This window comes from Chelonoidis abingdonii, chromosome 4, assembly GCF_003597395.2.
Source record: "Chelonoidis abingdonii isolate Lonesome George chromosome 4, CheloAbing_2.0, whole genome shotgun sequence".
Taxonomy (NCBI): domain Eukaryota; kingdom Metazoa; phylum Chordata; order Testudines; family Testudinidae; genus Chelonoidis; species Chelonoidis abingdonii.
The window spans coordinates 123,004,292-123,022,878 of NC_133772.1; the positions used below are offsets into that span (position 1 = coordinate 123,004,292).

At 41.9% G+C, this 18,587-nt stretch overlaps 1 protein-coding gene across 2 annotated transcripts in view; it reads right to left on the reverse strand.

The window, feature by feature from the left end:
* PPP4R3A (protein phosphatase 4 regulatory subunit 3A) overlaps positions 1 to 18,182 on the reverse strand; it is a 70,572-nt gene extending 52,390 nt beyond the window's left edge. For both annotated transcript variants that reach the window (XM_075065642.1, XM_075065643.1), the window contains exons 1-2: positions 17,021 to 18,182; positions 4,576 to 4,631 (exon numbers count right to left, since the gene is read on the reverse strand). In XM_075065642.1, coding sequence (XP_074921743.1) covers positions 4,576 to 4,631; positions 17,021 to 17,162 — 198 coding nt within the window. In that variant the 5' untranslated portion in view covers positions 17,163 to 18,182. The remainder of the gene's footprint in view (positions 1 to 4,575; positions 4,632 to 17,020) is intronic.
* Between the last annotated feature and the right edge of the window lie 405 nt (positions 18,183 to 18,587).

An 18,587-nucleotide genomic window follows, 5' to 3' on the forward strand; every position in this document is an offset into this window, starting at 1 on the left:
ATATTAGGAAAAACTTTTTCACTAGGAGGGTGGTGAAGCACTGGAATGAGTTACCTAGGGAGCTGGTGGAAATCTCCTTCCTTAGAGGTTTTTAAGGTCAGGCTTGACAAAGCCCTGGCTGGGATGATTTAGTTGGAGATTGGTCCTGCTTTGAGCAGGGGGTTGGATTAGATGACCTCCTGAGGTTCATTCCAACCCTGATATTCTGTGATCACTCAGATTCTTGCCAGTACCCCTGGAAAAGCAATGGGTGCAGCAACAGCAGCACAAGCATTTTCCAGGAGTGCTGTGTACAGAATGATTGGAGGAAAAGAAAAGCAGAAGAGATCAGAAGGGTGAAAATGCATACAAATCAAATGAGGGAGCTGCATGGTAATGGTGATGAGCAGATGGCTCAGCAACAAGTGGTGCCTTGTACTAGGCCAGGAGGCTCTGTACTTGCAGCACAAATTTTTTGGTGACAGAAAAAGGGCTAGGAAAAAAATAGCTCACATTGCTCTTTAGAGATGGACTCTGGAATATACGTTCCTGAACTGTAACCGAACGGTTGGACTGCATTGGTGTAAGCATCAACAATGACTTTTGTGGACATACTGTATGCTGTTGTGGATGCAGATCCTTTAGGGTTTGGCTTAATGACCACATAAGTGCTCTGCTTTGTCACAGCAACTCTACGGCTCTTTGCATACCTATCCCACTGCTCCCACACAGCTCTTCCAGCAAGTGTATAATCCCTACAGTACATAGCATATACACGCACCTGTTCACTCTCATTTCTGTTTTATTCTTCTATCTACTTCCTGCACAAGAACACACAGATTTGAGAAGCATAGGAATACCATCACACGTTGTACAGATGTCATAGCCAAGAGTCAGGAGTTCCCTATGTCAGGCCAACTCTGGGACTGGAGGTCCAGCATCTGACAACACTCAAGTTAAGGCACTCGATTCAATTATTGCTACAGTTTTTGTTGTTGTTTTTTTTTAAATTGTTCATGTTTCCCTATATGATTCAGAAACAAGTAATATCAAAGCCCAGGTTTGGTGGTGGTGGTATCACCACTCCAGCCAATTTCCACTCTCACCTCCTAATCACCCACCTACTTCAGTGAAGCCCCCAAGGATATAGTGGTCCTCCAGCCAAATGAGGGGGAGTGGACAGCATGGAAGCATAGCTCTGGAAGCAACATAGAGAGATATACTGCTGTACTTGAAGCAGGGTGGGTAAAAATCATTGATTTTTTTTTAATTAAAAATAATCGCATTTTTGAGAAAAACTATCTAAAGATAGTTTTAATTAAGATACATTATAGCTCAAAGATATCTCATCATGGGATAGGGATTATAAATTCTAATTCTATAGTATCAGACAATATATTCATGTAATGTTTAAGAAAAGTTTTCTAAATGAGTTCCAATAGTTCATGAATTAGGGACCCAATCTTATGGGGCTCCAGGGGCTTCTATATAGATTATTTAGGTTAATCCTTCTACTCAATGGGACTCAGTACTCAGTCCAGAACAGTGATCCCCAACCTTTTTGGCTGGCGGGCACCAGCCGAAGGACCACAGCGGCAAGCTGCGTCCGCGAGAGGCGCCCCCGCCAAAATTCAGGGGCAACGCCTCTCAATGACGTCGCTTGTCGGCAACAAGCGTCGTCATCGAGAGGCGTCCCTGTCGCGGCATTTTAGCGGGTGCTCTCCTGAGGGCCAGGACGCGGACGCATTAAGGACATTGGGGACCACTGGTCTAGAAGATACCATCAGAGTTGCTTACTTTTGCAGTTCTCAAACTGTGGATTTGTGTCTCCACAGATAACATGCTTCTTAACAGCAAAAAATGTTTTTAAGTAAATGATACCTAGAGGTGAGAAATAACAGAACTCAATCCTATTGTCCCTCTGCAAATTTGTGTACACAGTGTCAATCCCTTACCTCTCTCTAAAAGTGCAAAGTTTCAAAAAGTTCAATGAATAGAAGATTGTTGGAGGCAGATTAGATCTGGACAAGGAGAAGTCATCTGGAGATAAATGTGAGAAGGGAGGGACAGGCAGTAGAACCAAAAGTGATGTTTGAGCAGCATATTCCAGAAGTCTTGAGGTCTTTCTGAGTGTAGCCTTCATTAATTTGAGATCTACCATACCATTCTCTCACTAGGAGGCAAAACCTACAATGGCAGCAGGCTGTAAAAGAGACTCAGTTTGGGAATATTTTAATGAAGTTCCTCTACCTGTGGGTAAGACAGGCATGTGTGCAAAATGCAAAGAGTGCAACAAAGAAATGCAAGGCCTTGTTGCCCAAATGAAACAACATCATAAGAAGTTCCCTTCTCATGAGGAAGCTGCATTGAAGATGATGAAAGGAACATCACTTTAAAAATGTATAGTGTGTACCTTCTAAATATGAAACCTACATCTATCTCTGAGTCATAAAGAATATATATTAAGGTTATAACAACCAACAAGAATGCACTTATGTAGAAATCCATGATTAAATCAAGTCTTCCTGACTATTGATTTAAATTAAGATTTAAATCAGATCCATCCTGGCTTGAAGGCAAGAGGAGGCACATGGAACAGGCTTGATGTGCATCTGCTAACCAATTTCCCCATTCTGTTTTGTTTTTCAGAGCTCCAGGATGTGGAAAACTGCCCTAACATGGGTTAAAAAGCTGAGTCAGCCCCCCAATTAAAATAATTATGTTGTGGCATTTCTCTGCATGTATAAGAGAATGCAATCTAAAATAAAAGCTAACTTTTGCTTTTGGCTTTCCAGGAAAAAAAACAAAGATCTGATAAATCTGGTATAATAAAGTTCTGTTATCTTTGTATCCTTCACTGATGCTCTGGAGGCTGGGGCACCAGAGAGAGCAAAACCAGCAAAAGCTGGTTTGGGGTCTGCATACAACCAACTTGACAAATGACAATAGAGTTCTGAGCTGTGAAAGCTGTCACTGAAGTGTAAACAGATTTGTTCTTGGATAGCAATATTTGTACCACTAGTGTTATGCTAGTGATCTCTGTTCACACTGACAAAACTAATGCAGTTGAGACAACAAGAAAGCATTTCTGGAAGCAAATTTAATCCAAGCAATGGTTGCCAATCATGCACATCAGCTGGAGCACTTCTGTGTGGACAAGAGAAGTGTTACAGACATGCTAAAGAGATCAGAGTGGCTAACATGGCAAATGTCATTGGTATAAGATATCCCTGGATGAAAGAAAAAAGTTATTGTTGAAAGGATATAACCCTCTGCAGCTGGAGTGAGTCACCACTGTGCATGTGAGGTGAGACTTTGGAGAAGGAAGAAGGGTAGTGATGGAAATAGTTCCTTTAGAAGAGTGTGCATGGAGTGTACTGGACAGGTGAAAACCTAAAAAAAGCTGAGACAACAAAGTGGAGGAGAGGGAGAGAATGACGAGAAAAAGAACAGAAAATTTGTAATTTTAAACGATATTTTTGGCTATTGATCCAGTTCAAAAAAAGGGTATCAGATCATCATAACTGCGGCCAAAAGAAAATAAATAAGCCTGTCCTTCTAAAAGTTTGGAATCCCATCTCTCATTTCACAGAAAGGAAGAGTAATTTTGCAGTTGTCGAAGGGTATCTACTTAAACTCCTAATCAAGCAATAAGCTTCAGACTTACAAGTGCTCTAGACTCTTATTTGCAGGGGGAAAAAAAAGTGTTTAGGACAACTAAAGGCCAAAAATGCCAAACAAAGACAATTTTACACATTTTTCCTAGATACCATGAACTGCATTACTGAAGCCAGCCTCTATCTGCAACACAGTATAAAACTGATTAGAAAATAGGCTTAATTTGCATAAACTAAGTTCAATATAACAATAATCAAGACAGCAGCATTTGTCCCTTTCTAGTATAGTTTCTAATACTGAAAGAATATTGTGCTTTTCAGTAGGACACACCCATCAAATTTCATTTTAATTCTTCAAGCAAAAAGACTCTCCAGGATAGCAATGCACACAACTAACTAGCTTAAGATGTGTAAGTCTTATTGACAAAAAACAGTCAAACCTAGGATTGCAAAAAAAGCAGACAGGCATCAATATTTCATCTATTTGTTTGGAAAGAGGTGGCATATTTTGGACAGAGTTAATCTGTATGCCTTAAAACTTTGATCATCATCTTTCTAAGCAATCAACACATCGATATTTGCATATACATATCTGAGTAAAAAGAAGAATATATAAAATACATTTTTTAAGTAAGTTATTTGAAAATATGTCTGTTTCAAAAAGGGATTACATGTAGCTTCAGGTACTACATGGTCTCAAGGACCCCCTGCTAATTTGTAATTTTACAGTCAGACTGCTGTTTTTCCATATGTTTTGTTGCTGTGTGAAGAACACACAGTACATTACACAAAATACAATTGATTGGTTGTACGATCATACACAAAAACACTGAAAAGTATTTTCTCTCATCTTTCAGTTACAGTAACAGGTAGCATTACTTGTAATAAAGGGTAGTAAACTCATAGAACATTCATTTATATTAAAGAAACAACAGTCTCCCTTTAAAAAGAAAGAAAAGGTAAAATAATTAAAGTTTACCTGTTGCTTCTGGTATGCAGTGTTTGGATTAATTTTGGACTCCAAAAGAAGAGAACCTGAAGGAATTAAAAAAAGAAGAAAGTTCTGCTTTACTTCTACAGTTGCATTGTGAATTCAATAATGGGAATTGAAAATTCTCTTTTTAATCACTGATACACTAAATACACACAACTTAAGACTATGTTCAGAACTTCATCCCCAATCCTGCCAACAGGTATGCACATGCTTTATTTTACTCACGAGTAGTTTCGCTGAAGTTGCCAAGACTCCTCACAAACAACATTAAGAATGCGCATAAGTATTCGCAGGATTTGGGCCTTAATCTCCATAATCTATTTTGACTTCATTATCGCCTCCCCCCAAACAGCATTTATGGTTGAGATGATCAAACTAGAAAAATAAACGGTTCCTAAGATGCGGTCCACAAAGCACTTACTGGTGGTCTACAGACACTGGTCACATGACGCTGGCTCTTCTTGTTTCCCTCTGTTAAATCTCATTAAAAAGTACATGATCCATGTCAACTTCTTGATACTATTTTTTCCATGGAAGCAGTTACTGTAGTTGCCACAAGAATGTTTTCTATCACCAATGGGAAGTAGTCCACACAATCACATTATAAAACCTGGAATTAAGAGTAACCTTAAAAGAAATCCAACCAGGTAAAGGTATGGAAATGCACAGTTAAGGCACCCATACAACCTTGTGACAACAGGCAGAGTTAAAGCTGTATGGGGTGCCTTAACTGTGCGTTTCCATACCTTTACCTGTTTGGACTTCTTTTAGGTTAACTCTGAATTTCCTGGGTTTTTAGTATAATTACAACATCACTAACTATTTTTATTTACTCATCCTTACCCATACGTTACTGGTATGCATGCTTAACCGTCACTGAACCTTACTGTCCAGGAATTCAGAAGAAATTAAAATACTTACACTCATTTTTCTTAGTGCAAACCTCTGAAATTTCTGAACGGTGAGAAGCAATTCTCCATGAATAAACAGAATTTGAAAAGGATAATTGTAATTATAATGGTCATTTCTGAATCTCATGATAGGAGCCACCTTTCTGAACTGATCACCGGAAATTAATGTTCAATACCTGAACAGTTCATTAATTATAAATCCATACTCTAAAAACTTATGTTAACCATATGGAGAGAATTACTGAAAGAATCTTACACTTGTTTCTCTCACTGTCAGTCACAAACCCTGGGTTTAGACATACAGACCTTATCTGAAGAATTTCCAGTGACTTCAATAAGAATGTTGCTTAAACAAGGACTGCAGAATGAGACCCTATGTTACTTTTTCAGCAAGATGGCTACTAAAAGTAGTAGAATTGAATACCAATGTTAATGATAGTTCCTCCCGTGATAAAAGTGCTTCTTATCTTATAAATTTAGAATGTTACAAAATATTGATGTTCAAACAAGAGGCACACAAACCAAGTCAGTAGCAGAATATATAGTTTTTTAAAAATTACATATACATTCACTTTAAAGGAGACACTGTGTAATTTTTTTTTTTTTTAAACTCACCTGCAATCAGTGTACTACTTATTAACTCTAAGGCCTTGTCTATACTATAGTTTTGTTGACAGAAGTTATCGCGCTTTAACTGAAGTGCTTTACATTAAACCACTGTCACACATCCACACTATGCTCCTTGTGTCAGCAGAGCGCATCCACACTAGCAGCTCTTGCATCGACACAGAGCAGTACGCTGTGGGTAGCTATCCCATTGTGCAACTGGCCACATGGTGCTTTGGGAAACGTTTGCAATGCCTCATGGGACGGGTACAGCATCACATGATGCACATCAATCTCATTGTTCCATGGGCATCCTACTAGATTACCATCTGCTTTTCAACTGAAGTGGGGGGAGAAGGTGGGGAAAGTGTGTGACAAGGAGTGTATGTGTATGCTCGCGGAGAGATGCGAAGTGTGTGTGTTGGGGGGAGGAGAGGAAGAAGAGTGTTGGAATACTGTCTAAGTTCAGACAGCTGCCAGCACCAACAAATCCTGAAGCAGGGGGAGGACACTCCAGTCCCCATCAGTCCCTGGCTCTGCACAGCACAGCAGTAGTCTCTCCCCTCTCCCGCTACACTTCAGCAGCAGCCCAGTTTGCCTGCCTGCCAGACAATTCCACATTAACGGGTCTGTGACTCCCTCCGAGTTCTCCCACAGCCTCCTCAGCTACCAGGAGTGGTATCCTCAGCAGCTCTGTGAGCTCTTCACAAACACTGAGGAATGTCAAAGCTTCCCAGAGCTTTGAAAGGGGAGGGACGCATGCCTGTGTAGCTAGATGCAGAGCAGCAGAGTGCTCATGTTGGGCGTTGTGGGATACTGGGGAAGGCAAGTTATGTCAACATAATGAACAGCAGCATCTACACTGATGTTTTATCACTTTAACTTTGCCACAAAAAGCTCTGCGCCTCTTGTTGAGGTGGTTTTATTTTGTTGGCAAAACAACAGAGTTTTGCTGCCAAAAGTAGGTTTGTAGCCTGTACATCTCCACTGTTTTTTCAGCAAAAGCTGACTTTTGCCAACAAAACTATGTAGTGTACACAAAGCATAAGTCCCAAGTTCAGGATTTTGTTTGCCTTGCAACCACCTAAAAGCTCTCATGAACTGCTGATGATTCCAAAGAGAGATGGTTGTTCATATATCATCAATTGTTGCATAACAGAATCCTCAACTCAGATGCTGACAGGTAAAGAAGAAGAGAAACAGATTTCCATGTGTTTTAAAAAGTAAAGCTATTTGCAAGTTGAAGTTCACACAGTACATTCTGTAGACCTGAACTATTTTTATCATCAATTGTTGCATAACAGAATCCTCAACTCAGATGCTGACAGGTAAAGAAGAAGAGAAACAGATTTCCATGTGTTTTAAAAAGTAAAGCTATTTGCAAGTTGAAGTTCACACAGTACATTCTGTAGACCTGAACTATTTTTATCATCAATTGTTGCATAACAGAATCCTCAACTCAGATGCTGACAGGTAAAGAAGAAGAGAAACAGATTTCCATGTGTTTTAAAAAGTAAAGCTATTTGCAAGTTGAAGTTCACACAGTACATTCTGTAGACCTGAACTATTTTTATCATCAATTGTTGCATAACAGAATCCTCAACTCAGATGCTGACAGGTAAAGAAGAAGAGAAACAGATTTCCATGTGTTTTAAAAAGTAAAGCTATTTGCAAGTTGAAGTTCACACAGTACATTCTGTAGACCTGAACTATTTTTTCCTCTCAGAAGTTTTGCAGTATATAAATATTCTTTTGTCAGCTAATCATATCTGCTAGCCCAAATTTTTCTTTTTCTAAGGAAGCTGTAAACAGCCTTAAGCCATCTGTAAAGTTCCTGTCACACACTGACTTAAAAAAAAAAAAAACAAAAATATACCACTGAACTGACAAATCCTTTTTGATTATAAAAGTGTATGTAGAAAGACTAAAGGCTTGTCTACACATGGACCTATTCAGGAATAACTCCACATGTGTACACTGAAATCCTGTTCAACAGGGTACGCTTATTCTGGAAATGTCCACACATGGAATTATTCAGGAACAGCTGTTCCTGAATATCTTCATGTGCAGACAAGACCTAAAAGAACTCTAATCCAGCTATTTGATATTAATTCAAGATTTTGATATGGATCACTACTATAGAGATCTCCTCAATGTTTTTATATTTGTAAAGGAAGTTAGGAGGAGGAGGAGGAGGAATCTCACTATAAAGAAGAGAGTTTCTGTTCAAACACTCACCTTGGTAAGTAGCAACAACAGGAAAGAACACAAATAGCACAAGGGAGCAGAATAGAATTTTGTGGTAATGCTATGTAATTTACTTGTGTGGCAGACATTAAATTTAAGTCCTTTTTTAAAAAAATGTGTAAATACATTACATGCAAATGTACGTTTTCCCCATGATTAGCTTAGCTAACTTCTACAATGAACAACTGAACCAGAAATGTTAAGAACTAGAACTTGTGTCCCATTTAGATGGATAGATGTCATAAATATCAACTTGAGATAGGATATTATTTCTATACAACTCATTTTGCTTTTGGGAACCCAGTTGTGCAGTGCCCCTTTAACTGCCATCCTTGTGAAAAGGCTACAATTCAGCATTATCAAAATAAAATAATCTCTTTTACAATATGGAGTGGGAAACATTGTCTGAGTCGGTTTTTATTCCCTTAAGCAATGCTACCATATAAAGCAATGGCTGGAAATGTGTTCAATATAAGTTAACTTGTATTAGGTGAAAGCTGTAAGGATGCTGCAAGGATAGCAGCTGCGCCAAGTAACCCATTATCTGTGCAGTCTCCAACGTACAACCAATTGAACAATTGCATGCAAATTAGCTATAGAGTAAGGGTGGTAATTGGTTGAGTTACCTCTGATATCACAACGGTCTTGGCATGGCATAAATACATGCCTTACTGTAACTGAAAGCCCATGCTTTCTGCCAGCGTAATTTGTAAAGTCAAAATGGGTGCAAACTTACAAATTTGACAGCAATGGACCACAAATCCCAGTGATGACTGAACCTGGTGACAGTTTAAACAAAAAGCTCTCATGAGCTTGTAGCAGCTTCTATCACTTCACACTGATTAAACAGACATACTAGGTTTTAGAGTGACACAGTCAGACTTGGAAACAACTTCCAAAAGGGATGGTGGAACTAAAAGTCACTAGAAATGATCAAGCTATGCGTCTTGATGAATGCCTTTTGGACAAATTCTACAGATACTGGATTTCTGAAAAAGGTCAAGGGAATATGCGAGATGACCTCGTCCATGTGATTACTTCTATGACTGACAAGACTGTATGCAGAATACGGAAAAAAATATTCAAAACAAATATTTAAGACAATAAAGTCTTTGCCTATGTCTGATATAATCTCCTTTCAGGCTCATCCTTCCAGACTATCAAAGAGATCAGTCTTTATACCCCTTTTCTACTGTTATCACAAATCTTGCGTTCTAATATTCTGTACCTGATGCCTGCAACAGCCTTCTAAAATCTATTTGTCAAGGCTCCAAACTCACGATTCAACTCACTCCTACTCATTTATGCAGTATCACCGAACAAAAGCATGCATTTTCACACTTTTTAGAGACTCAGAACATTTAAACCACCACATTTTGTTGTGAGAATGAATAAAAGAGTTCTCTGTAATCCATGACCTCCCTCAACTCCACTCCACCTAGGAAATATGATGGACTTGTGAGGATACTGTAACAGGCCTGACATTCCAGATAGTTACTCAAGTCAATAACTACTCTAGTAATTAAGTCAGTAAGACTACTCTTGAAAAAAACACTACTTATATATATAAGCTTTTGCAGGATAAGGCTCCCAGACAGTAAGCTCTTTGGAGGCAGAAACCTGAAGCACATCTGTGGATAGTAAAAATAGTAAATAATAGTTAGGTATGGTCGTGATAATAGAAACATTAACAATGTCAACCTTCATTTAATAGATCAGACTGCAGCTAATAAAATTTCTTGTGTGACGAAGTTCCTCCTTTACTTTGGTGGGTCCTGCACTTATTGGCAGACTTTCTCACCTCAGTGATCTTCCCCACAGTTTGGATCAACTCCTCCTGTGTCTGATCAGGAGTTGGAAGGTTTGGGGGGAACCCGGGCCCATCCTCTACTCTGGGTTCCAGCCCAGGGCGCTGTGGACTGCGGCTGTCTATAGTGACTCTTGTAACAGCTGCATGACAGCTACAACTCCCTAGGCTACTTCCCCATGACCTACTACAAACACCTTCTTTATCCTTACCACAGGACCTTCCTCCTGATGTCTGATAACGCTTGTACTCCTTAGGTCGTCCAGCAATGCAATCCTCTACTCTCAGCTCCTTGCGCCTTCTTGGCCCCTAGCTCCGTCACACGCACTTCTCTTCCTGGTTCCCCTCCGCCTGACTGGGAGTGAGTCTCTCTTTTTAACCCAGGTGCCTCCGCTTAGCCTGTTGATTAGTTGCAGGTGATCTATTATTAGCTCTGTTATTGCTTTAATTGGTTCTAGCAGGTTCCTGATTACTCTAGTGCAGCCCCTGCTCTGGTCACTCAGGGAACAGAAAACTACTCATCCAGTGACCAGTATATCTGCCCTCTAACAAACTCCTGTACCCCACTGGTCTGGGTCTGTCGCACTTGTTTTTAACTACATACATTCTCCACTCAAAATACTGGATTCCAGTCCTGGTCTTTTCAATAGTATACTTAAAAACATTTATTAAAAATTGTTTTGTTGGGTTTAATCAATCTCGTTAAAAATGACTAATAAATTTGTAAAATATACCTTCCATTTCTTGGTGCTCTCCTAGGTTACGTATATCCTACAGCTTTTGTCAGCGTAACTTATGCTGCTCAGAGGCGTAAATAAACCACTCCCCTGAGTGACATAAGTTACTCTGACATGAGCACTGGTGTGGACTGTGCTATGTCAGTGGGAGAAGCACAACTACTGCCTAGGGCAGAAGTGGTTTTATTATGTTGACAGGAGAGCTCTCTGTTGTCAGAATAGTGTGTCTTCACGAGACGCATGGCATTGTTGTATGTGTAGACAAGCCCCTAGAATATTCTCCAAGACTTTATCCACACTACTTTTTGAAAAGGCTTGTAGCGTGTAAAGCCAATTTTTAAAAATGTCAGCAGGATTCCATGTTCACTAATGACTCCATATGAACTTTGCTCATTTTTCTAAACACTTTTTTGAACAGCCTGCCCTGAAAACTCATCTTAAAACTTCAGAGTCAAGCTGCATTTTTTACATAACCACAAGAAAAAAATTCTGCAGACCAAATGATGCACTAAGTGACATCTATACAAACCCATTTAAAGCTAAAGAGTTTATGTGGGCATCACTGAAGGAATAACGTGAAGACAGCAGGGTTACCTGTGGAGAGGAGAGTAAGACTTAGTCTACAGAACCTCTAGTACTGGGAGTTGTACGTGAGATGGAAAGAACCTAGCTTGAGTCTGACAGCTCAGGGCAGCTTTACAGAAGTGGGTCAGGTGGGAATGGTTTGATTGACAAACAAAAACAATTCTGATAGGGAAGCAAGCAAGAAAGACTACAAAACTCCACAATGGCATATTGAGAGTTACTGTTTAGGGAAGAAACATACTTTAAATGTGTTAAGCCAGTAGTTCTCTGCATCCTTCTTTGTGTTTTGAAAGGGAGGCGGGAGGTGGCACTTGGGGTACTTCTCCAACAACCCTAAAAATGAGCTGGATGCTTCAGATACCAGTGACCAGCAATGAAAATTAGTTAACAATGCAATTCAGACTACTCAATTATTAGTGCAGACTGCCTGAAGACTTGGGAAAATTCTTCATCATCAACATACGCAAAAGTGGCAATGTTTTCTTCACAACAATGGAGGGCTATATATTTTTTTTTAAATGAGAACTTCAATTTAGGAGCATAATGCTGGAGGAAAGTGTGCGCAAAAGGCGGATTCTGCAGTAAAGTCTGCCGTTATAGAATTCATGTAGCTCTGTCTATTAAAACCTTTCTTATAAAGGGTACGCACAATGACAGGAGAACAAACTACAGTGTATATACTACTTTTCTTGAGAGACTATTTCACAGTCTAATAGATAGTGTTAACATTTTTCTCATTATTTTCCATCTTAAATGTTTCTTTTAATTTCAACCCATCACTCCCAGTTTTACCCAAAAGGACTGGCTGAAGTCCCAAGCCCTGGCGCCCCCCATGGGCAGAAGCAGAGTCCATGTGCAGAGTGGGGGAGGGTGTTGCCTCCCCTAAACTGCAGTGCCTTACCCAGAGTTGAGCTGTCCCAGCGGCAGCTCCCCCTGCACTTCCGCCAGTCCTCCTCAGGCCCCGTACTCTGGCCAGATCATAGGTGGGAAGCCGAGCCAGGCAGCGCGGGACAGCTGCTTCTCTGCTTGGCGGTGCCATGCAGACAACAGCCGTGGCATTCCCATCTGCTACTGGTGCTCGGGGTTGCAGCTGCTCCTCAGCTCCCAGCCCCTTTTGACTGCTCACGCATGTAAGAGCTGTCCAGGCAGGGGGACCTGACTCCAGGGCAGCAGAGCCCTAGGAAAACAGCCATCACAAGGGGAGCACTCCTAGCACACAGCTCCTAACTATCCTTCTCTCCTTGCACCCTTAGCTACACCCCTGCCTGCGCTCAGGCCCTAGCTTACCCTCTGTGCTTTTCAAACTTCTTGAGCTGAGTCCCTGCTTTAGGTTACATTTTTTGGTTGCATCCCCCCCACAACCCAGACAGGCTGGGTGGCCTCCTGAGGTGAGTCAGGGGGTGGAGGCGGCACTCTCTCTGGACCCCACTGTGCAGAGTTGGCCCTTGCCCCCACCCCAAAGAAAATAGAAGTCCGACTATGCCTATGCCTAAGGGCCCCAGCCCGGAGCCCCAAGCCTCCCCAACCACACTGGGCCTTTGGGTTTTTATAGCATGTTGAGGGGGAGACCTCAGGAAAAAAAAAGGTTGAGAACCTCTGCCTTACAGAGCCATATAAGATCTCTCTGTGGCTAATAAAAACAACCTTTAAGATATCAGGGCAGGTAGAACAGTATCACTAACGGGCATTACCATGCACTCCAGTCAGTCTACAGATCAATCAGTTCAATGATTAGCGACAATCAAAACAGCATTAGGACATATAGAGAATGGGATTGGGCAGGGGGAGACAAAAAAAAATAAGCTCCTCCAGACTGAGTATCAAACTTTCCTGGGCAAGTGCCATCAACTTTAGCACACTCTTAAACTTTACTTAAAAAAAAAAAGTTTCAAGCCATTGTGATCACAAAGAAAACCTTCCAAATGGTGAGGAAGTATAAATCAAACCAGTGATGTCTTCCTAATTGTGCTGAGAGATAGCAGCAGTGCCACCACTGCTTTTGGGGCAGAGCAGCTTCCTGCCTCTGTAACAGGGGCAGATGAGACCTGTCTGCTGCCACTGTTGTTTGGCACGTAGGTAGAGATCGGTATTCGTTGGAGGACTGGCACAGAATTAATTAGAATTCTGAATCCAGCGACCTGGAAGCTAGGGTCTTCAGGCCCAAGCAGCAGGGAGGTGAGAGACAGAAGGGGAGGCATGGCTTGGTAATGTGTATTCTGACAAGGCAAATAAGCGTAGTCCTTATACTAGTAAGTGCCTGATCATTTTCTCAATCCCTAAGATAGAAAAATATTTGTATCATTAAGTGAATGGTATACCCTCATCTGGAATATTGCTTTCAGTTTTGGACATCTTACCTCAAAAGAGAAAACAAAAAATAAAAGAGGTTCAGAAACAAGCAATGAAAATTATTTAAGAGCATAGAAAGCTTGTCATATGAAGAATAGGACTGTTCAGGTCATGGAAGTGACAAGGAGAGACTAGGATACAGTTATTTATAAAAATGAATGATAAAAAGAGTGGAAATTAGGCACTCCTTTATTGCCTAACAGAAATAAAAGGGGTCATGCAGTGAAAGTAAAAGGGATTGGCAGGTAGTGATCGATCTATCAGGGATCTAGACGCGATACATCGATCCCCGAACGCGCTCCCCATCAACTCCAGAACTCCACCAGGGCGAGAGGCGGAAGCGGAGTCGACAGGGGAGCGGCGGCCATCCATCCCACGCCGCGAGAACGCGAAATAAGTCATTCTAAGTCGATCTAAGATACGTCAACTTCAGCTATGCTATTCTTGCAGCTGAAGTTGCGTATCTTAGATCGATCCCCCCCAGTGTAGACCACACCTTACTTGACATTTCTAGCCACCATCAAAAACAGGACACTAGACACATCATGGACCATTGGCCTGATCTGGTATGATAATTCCTATGTTCCATCTGTTGGAAGTGGTTACAGTGTCCTAACAGGCCACGGATAAAAACTGACTATTGGTTGCATTCTCCCTTAGAAAATTCTGAAACCTAAATTGGTCTATCAGCTTCTGTGTGTAAGCCATTAAATAAGGTACCAAATAAGAGGAAGTTGAGTCCTGACCCCAAACTGTAGGAAGAAACAGTTCAAAGGGAGGAAGGAAGAAGACACCTTGATGGAAAGGGGAGGAACTGTCAAGGAAAGAAGATGAAAGAACTACACAGGGATGTGAAGACATGTGGAACACTAGTAGGGCGTCCAGTACTTGTTGAATTGCTTTGTAAAATGTGAGGATCAAAATTAACAGAAAAGCTGAAGGGTGACTGAAAGCAGGAGGAACGAAGGGACTTGAGCCCTATAAAAGGCATCAATGCATTTGAACAATCTGGTGTCACTTTTGCGGGGTGGGGGGAGGGAGTGAATTAAGTGTTCACACTTACAAATATTTCATACATCTTTTTTTTTTTTTTTTTTAAATTTCATTGCATATCAATTTGCCTTCAAAGCTTTTCTGGCCACTGACTTCTGACACAGAGAGAAAATTGAATAGTAATTTGAAATGGTAAAGTGACAAGAATAAGACAACAAACAATTACTAGAGGGCATGTTTGCCTAAAAGGATTGATATATTAGCCTCAGTGATAGAAAAAGTAAGTTTTTGAAGAGCATTATCTAATAATCTTATAAACTGTACATGCTAAATAAATTATGTTAATTTCAGTTATTCAATTTTTAAAAATATTAGTTTGCTGAATATTTTTCAAAATATGGAAAATTAATCTTTAAAATTCAATAACTCCTAGATAAACCTTAAAGCAACACTTACAATACTTCATACTTCTACTTTCTTTTATAGATTTAAACAAGCTCATTTACAGCAAATAAATTACCAAAATCAATCTGCATATGCAAATCCCACGGAAATCAGTGGAAGTCTGTGTAGCCTGAACAGACTGCTTACAACCTGCAGCATTTTATACTCAAAAATTCTACGCACATTTGTTTTTTTAATGTCACTCTTTCATTTGATGTTTCAGTTGTACTTTACTCATTTGTTCAGCTCTTGAAAGCTGTCCTGGTGGTGGTCAGTGCTATAATTATACCATTGTAAAATAAGCCAGTTTACAAAAGGTGATTGCTTCCTTCTCCTCCTCTCCCCCTGCACTGTGCTCCCTTTCACCCTTAAATTCAATAGTAGAGGTCCATTGCCATCTCGAGTTGTTCATCTTACATAAGAAATAAGACATCCGTAAAGAATGGGAGAACAGTCTTGATATTTTCTTTCTGAAAAATTACATATTTGGTTTTCAAAATGTATTAATAATTTGGTAATTTAAAAGACTCAAAAATGTAATTAGCATTTAAACATGTTTATGATAATAATCAATTTTCTAAATTTGATTTCTACTATATCAATTTAGGATTTCCTTATACTGCACGTTCTCAGAAATTTCTCCAAAAACAACTCCATTAAGTAAGTGACCTCAATGAAGTTTTCTATCATGCAGTATCAGCAAAGGGAAAGCCAAATAACATGAGGAAGAGGGGAGATTACGATCAACTGTAGACAGCAATCTGCAAGAATAATCCACCCTAACCAGATGTAAGATAAAAAGTCTGGAAATAGCTAAGGCTATTAGATCAGAAAAACATCACCAAATATGCAACTATAAGGTTAAATGAGATACGACAGACTTCATTCATACTACTTGTATTAAATAAAGCCAGATATACTTCAAAGTTTAATCCACAGTAACTACAGCAACCATTAACTAACTGATCAAATAATCATCTATAGTTCTTACAAAAAAACGACCATAATGTAGTGATCTGCAGAGAAACATGCTTGCAATGTGAGGAAAACAAGTGATATGCTTTGTTTTAAGTTAATTTATTAAGGGGTAATTCTGAAGGAGTTTTAGCATGAGTGCAGAATACTCTAGCTGCTTAAAATATATCCCGACAATACTGTTTTGTTCTTTGTACTGTCTTGAAAGCAACAATGTTATAAAGTGTGGATTTATATATATAGTATTAAACATCCTTTAAAACTTTAAAATGTGAAAAATATATTTGAAACCCAACTACTGAGAGCTGAATAGGGTAGACACTACACTGAAAGAATTTTAAAATATTTTATGTTCAACAAATGTAATCCAAACTGTGAGTAGTTTCCTTAATCTGAGGATTATCATTTATTTGAAAAAAAGATCCCAAGTAGTATTTGTGGCAAAGATAATTTTGAGGGGCCAAGAAGCAGGATACTGGTGTGCAATACAGTGTGTACAATGTGGACTAAGTGTATTGGTATGCACCATTACATCTGTGTCTCCAATATGCACAGTGTGTACCTGATGGGTAGGAGAGTTCTGTCCTAATCGTCCAATCCTGGCCCTTGGCCTAACAAGAGTTAACCATAGTTGCTGCCACCCCTCATTTCAGAGTTGCATACCAAGTATGCCGATAGTGTCATGGAATAGATATAAAAACCAGTTCCCCTCTTTCTTTTTTAGGTGGATTAGGAAAAGACGACTACCAATGCTTTGCATGCTTTCACACACTTACCATCGCTCTCTGCCCTGACAAGCAGGGACATGCCCTTCAGCCTCTCCACGTAGCCAGAGGACACATGTCCGGTGCCCCGATCATCCCACTGGCGGTCTTCATTCAGCGTGTAAACTTTCACCCTCCGCCGGGTGTCTGTCATCCTGCCGCCTGCCAGACCACAGCCACCACCCTGGCCTATGACACCTGAAGGAACAGGAGGTTGGTGGGGGGCTAGGCCCCCCTCAAAAGGAGGGAAGCAGGAAAGAGGGTAGCAGTCCCACACAGACACCCCCGGATCTCTCCTTATTCTTCACTGCTGGGGCAGTCTCCTCCTCATCCCCAATATTTGGAGACACAGAAGAGTGCTGGGGAAGGGGGTGGTTGGTGGAAAGCTATTTACGAGGCGTGCTAGAGGACCAGAGAAGTGTTAGTCGGGAGGGAAAGCCTAGGGAGCAGTTGGGCTGCCAGGGGTAAAGGGACAGGCCGAAAGGGCAGCGTGGGGACGGAGCAGAGGTATTAGAGGAGGGATGGTGAAGGAGAGGAAAGATGGCTATGGAGGCTAGAAGTGGGTGGGGGGAAAGGGCTTGCAGAGCAGGGGTGAGCCGGGAGGACAGCGTGCTGGCCGGGGAAGGGGACAGGGAGCAGCTAGATTAGCAGAGGGGACAAGGGGTGGTGGCAGATCGGCGGCAAGGGGGAGGGAGCGGGGTCAGTTCACCCTCTGTCCAGCGCTCGGCTCTATTGTGCGGGCGCTGCCCAGGCCCGACGCCCCCTCGCTCGCAGTTCGTCAGTGCAGGGGATAGAGGAGGCGCGGCTCGCAGGCGGCCAGCGGGCGCTGCCTGTCCCGGGCGGGGTGCGAAGGCGGCCGGGCTCAGCGCCCCGTCTTCCCCATGGGCTCGCGACAGATTCACTCCCAGCCCGGCTCCGCCGCCATATTCTTCTTCCTCCTCCTCCCGCTACCGCTGCGGCTCAGTCCCAGCTCCTCGGCCCGCTCCGCTAGTCCGGCCGGCTCCGCTCCGGGCGCCCGGCAGGCAAAGCCCCTCCCCGGCCGGACTGGCTGGCTGGCTGGCTAAGGCGCGACGAGGCCCGTCCGTCTCCCACTGCCTCTGTCTCCGCCTCAGTCACTGTGCGACCGCCATCTTGGTTTCACCTCTCACTGGAGGCGCGGGGTCTCCCAGCCAGCGGCGGCAGGGGCAGCCCGCCAGCATTTAAAGGGCCAGCAGCAGCCATGGGCTCAGGGAGCGGAAGGGGTTGTTATGGGGGAGAGCAGCGCTTGCCTGCGTCACCAAGTGTGTGCACCCCCCCCCTCCCCCGGTAGCCCCCTACCTTGAACCACACAGCAGCGCACTCATCAGCAGGCCACAGCCTAAGGGGCAAGGGTAGCACCCCTCATAGAATAGCAGAGTTGGAAGGGACCTCAGGAGGTCATCTAGTCCAACCCCCTGCTCAAAGCAGGACCAATCCCCAACTAAATCCCCCAATGGCCCCCTTAAGGATTGAACTCACAACCCTGGGTTTAGCAGGCCAATGCTCAAACTACTGAGCTATCCCTCCCCCTGTGACCATGCACCACTCCCTGATCACTATG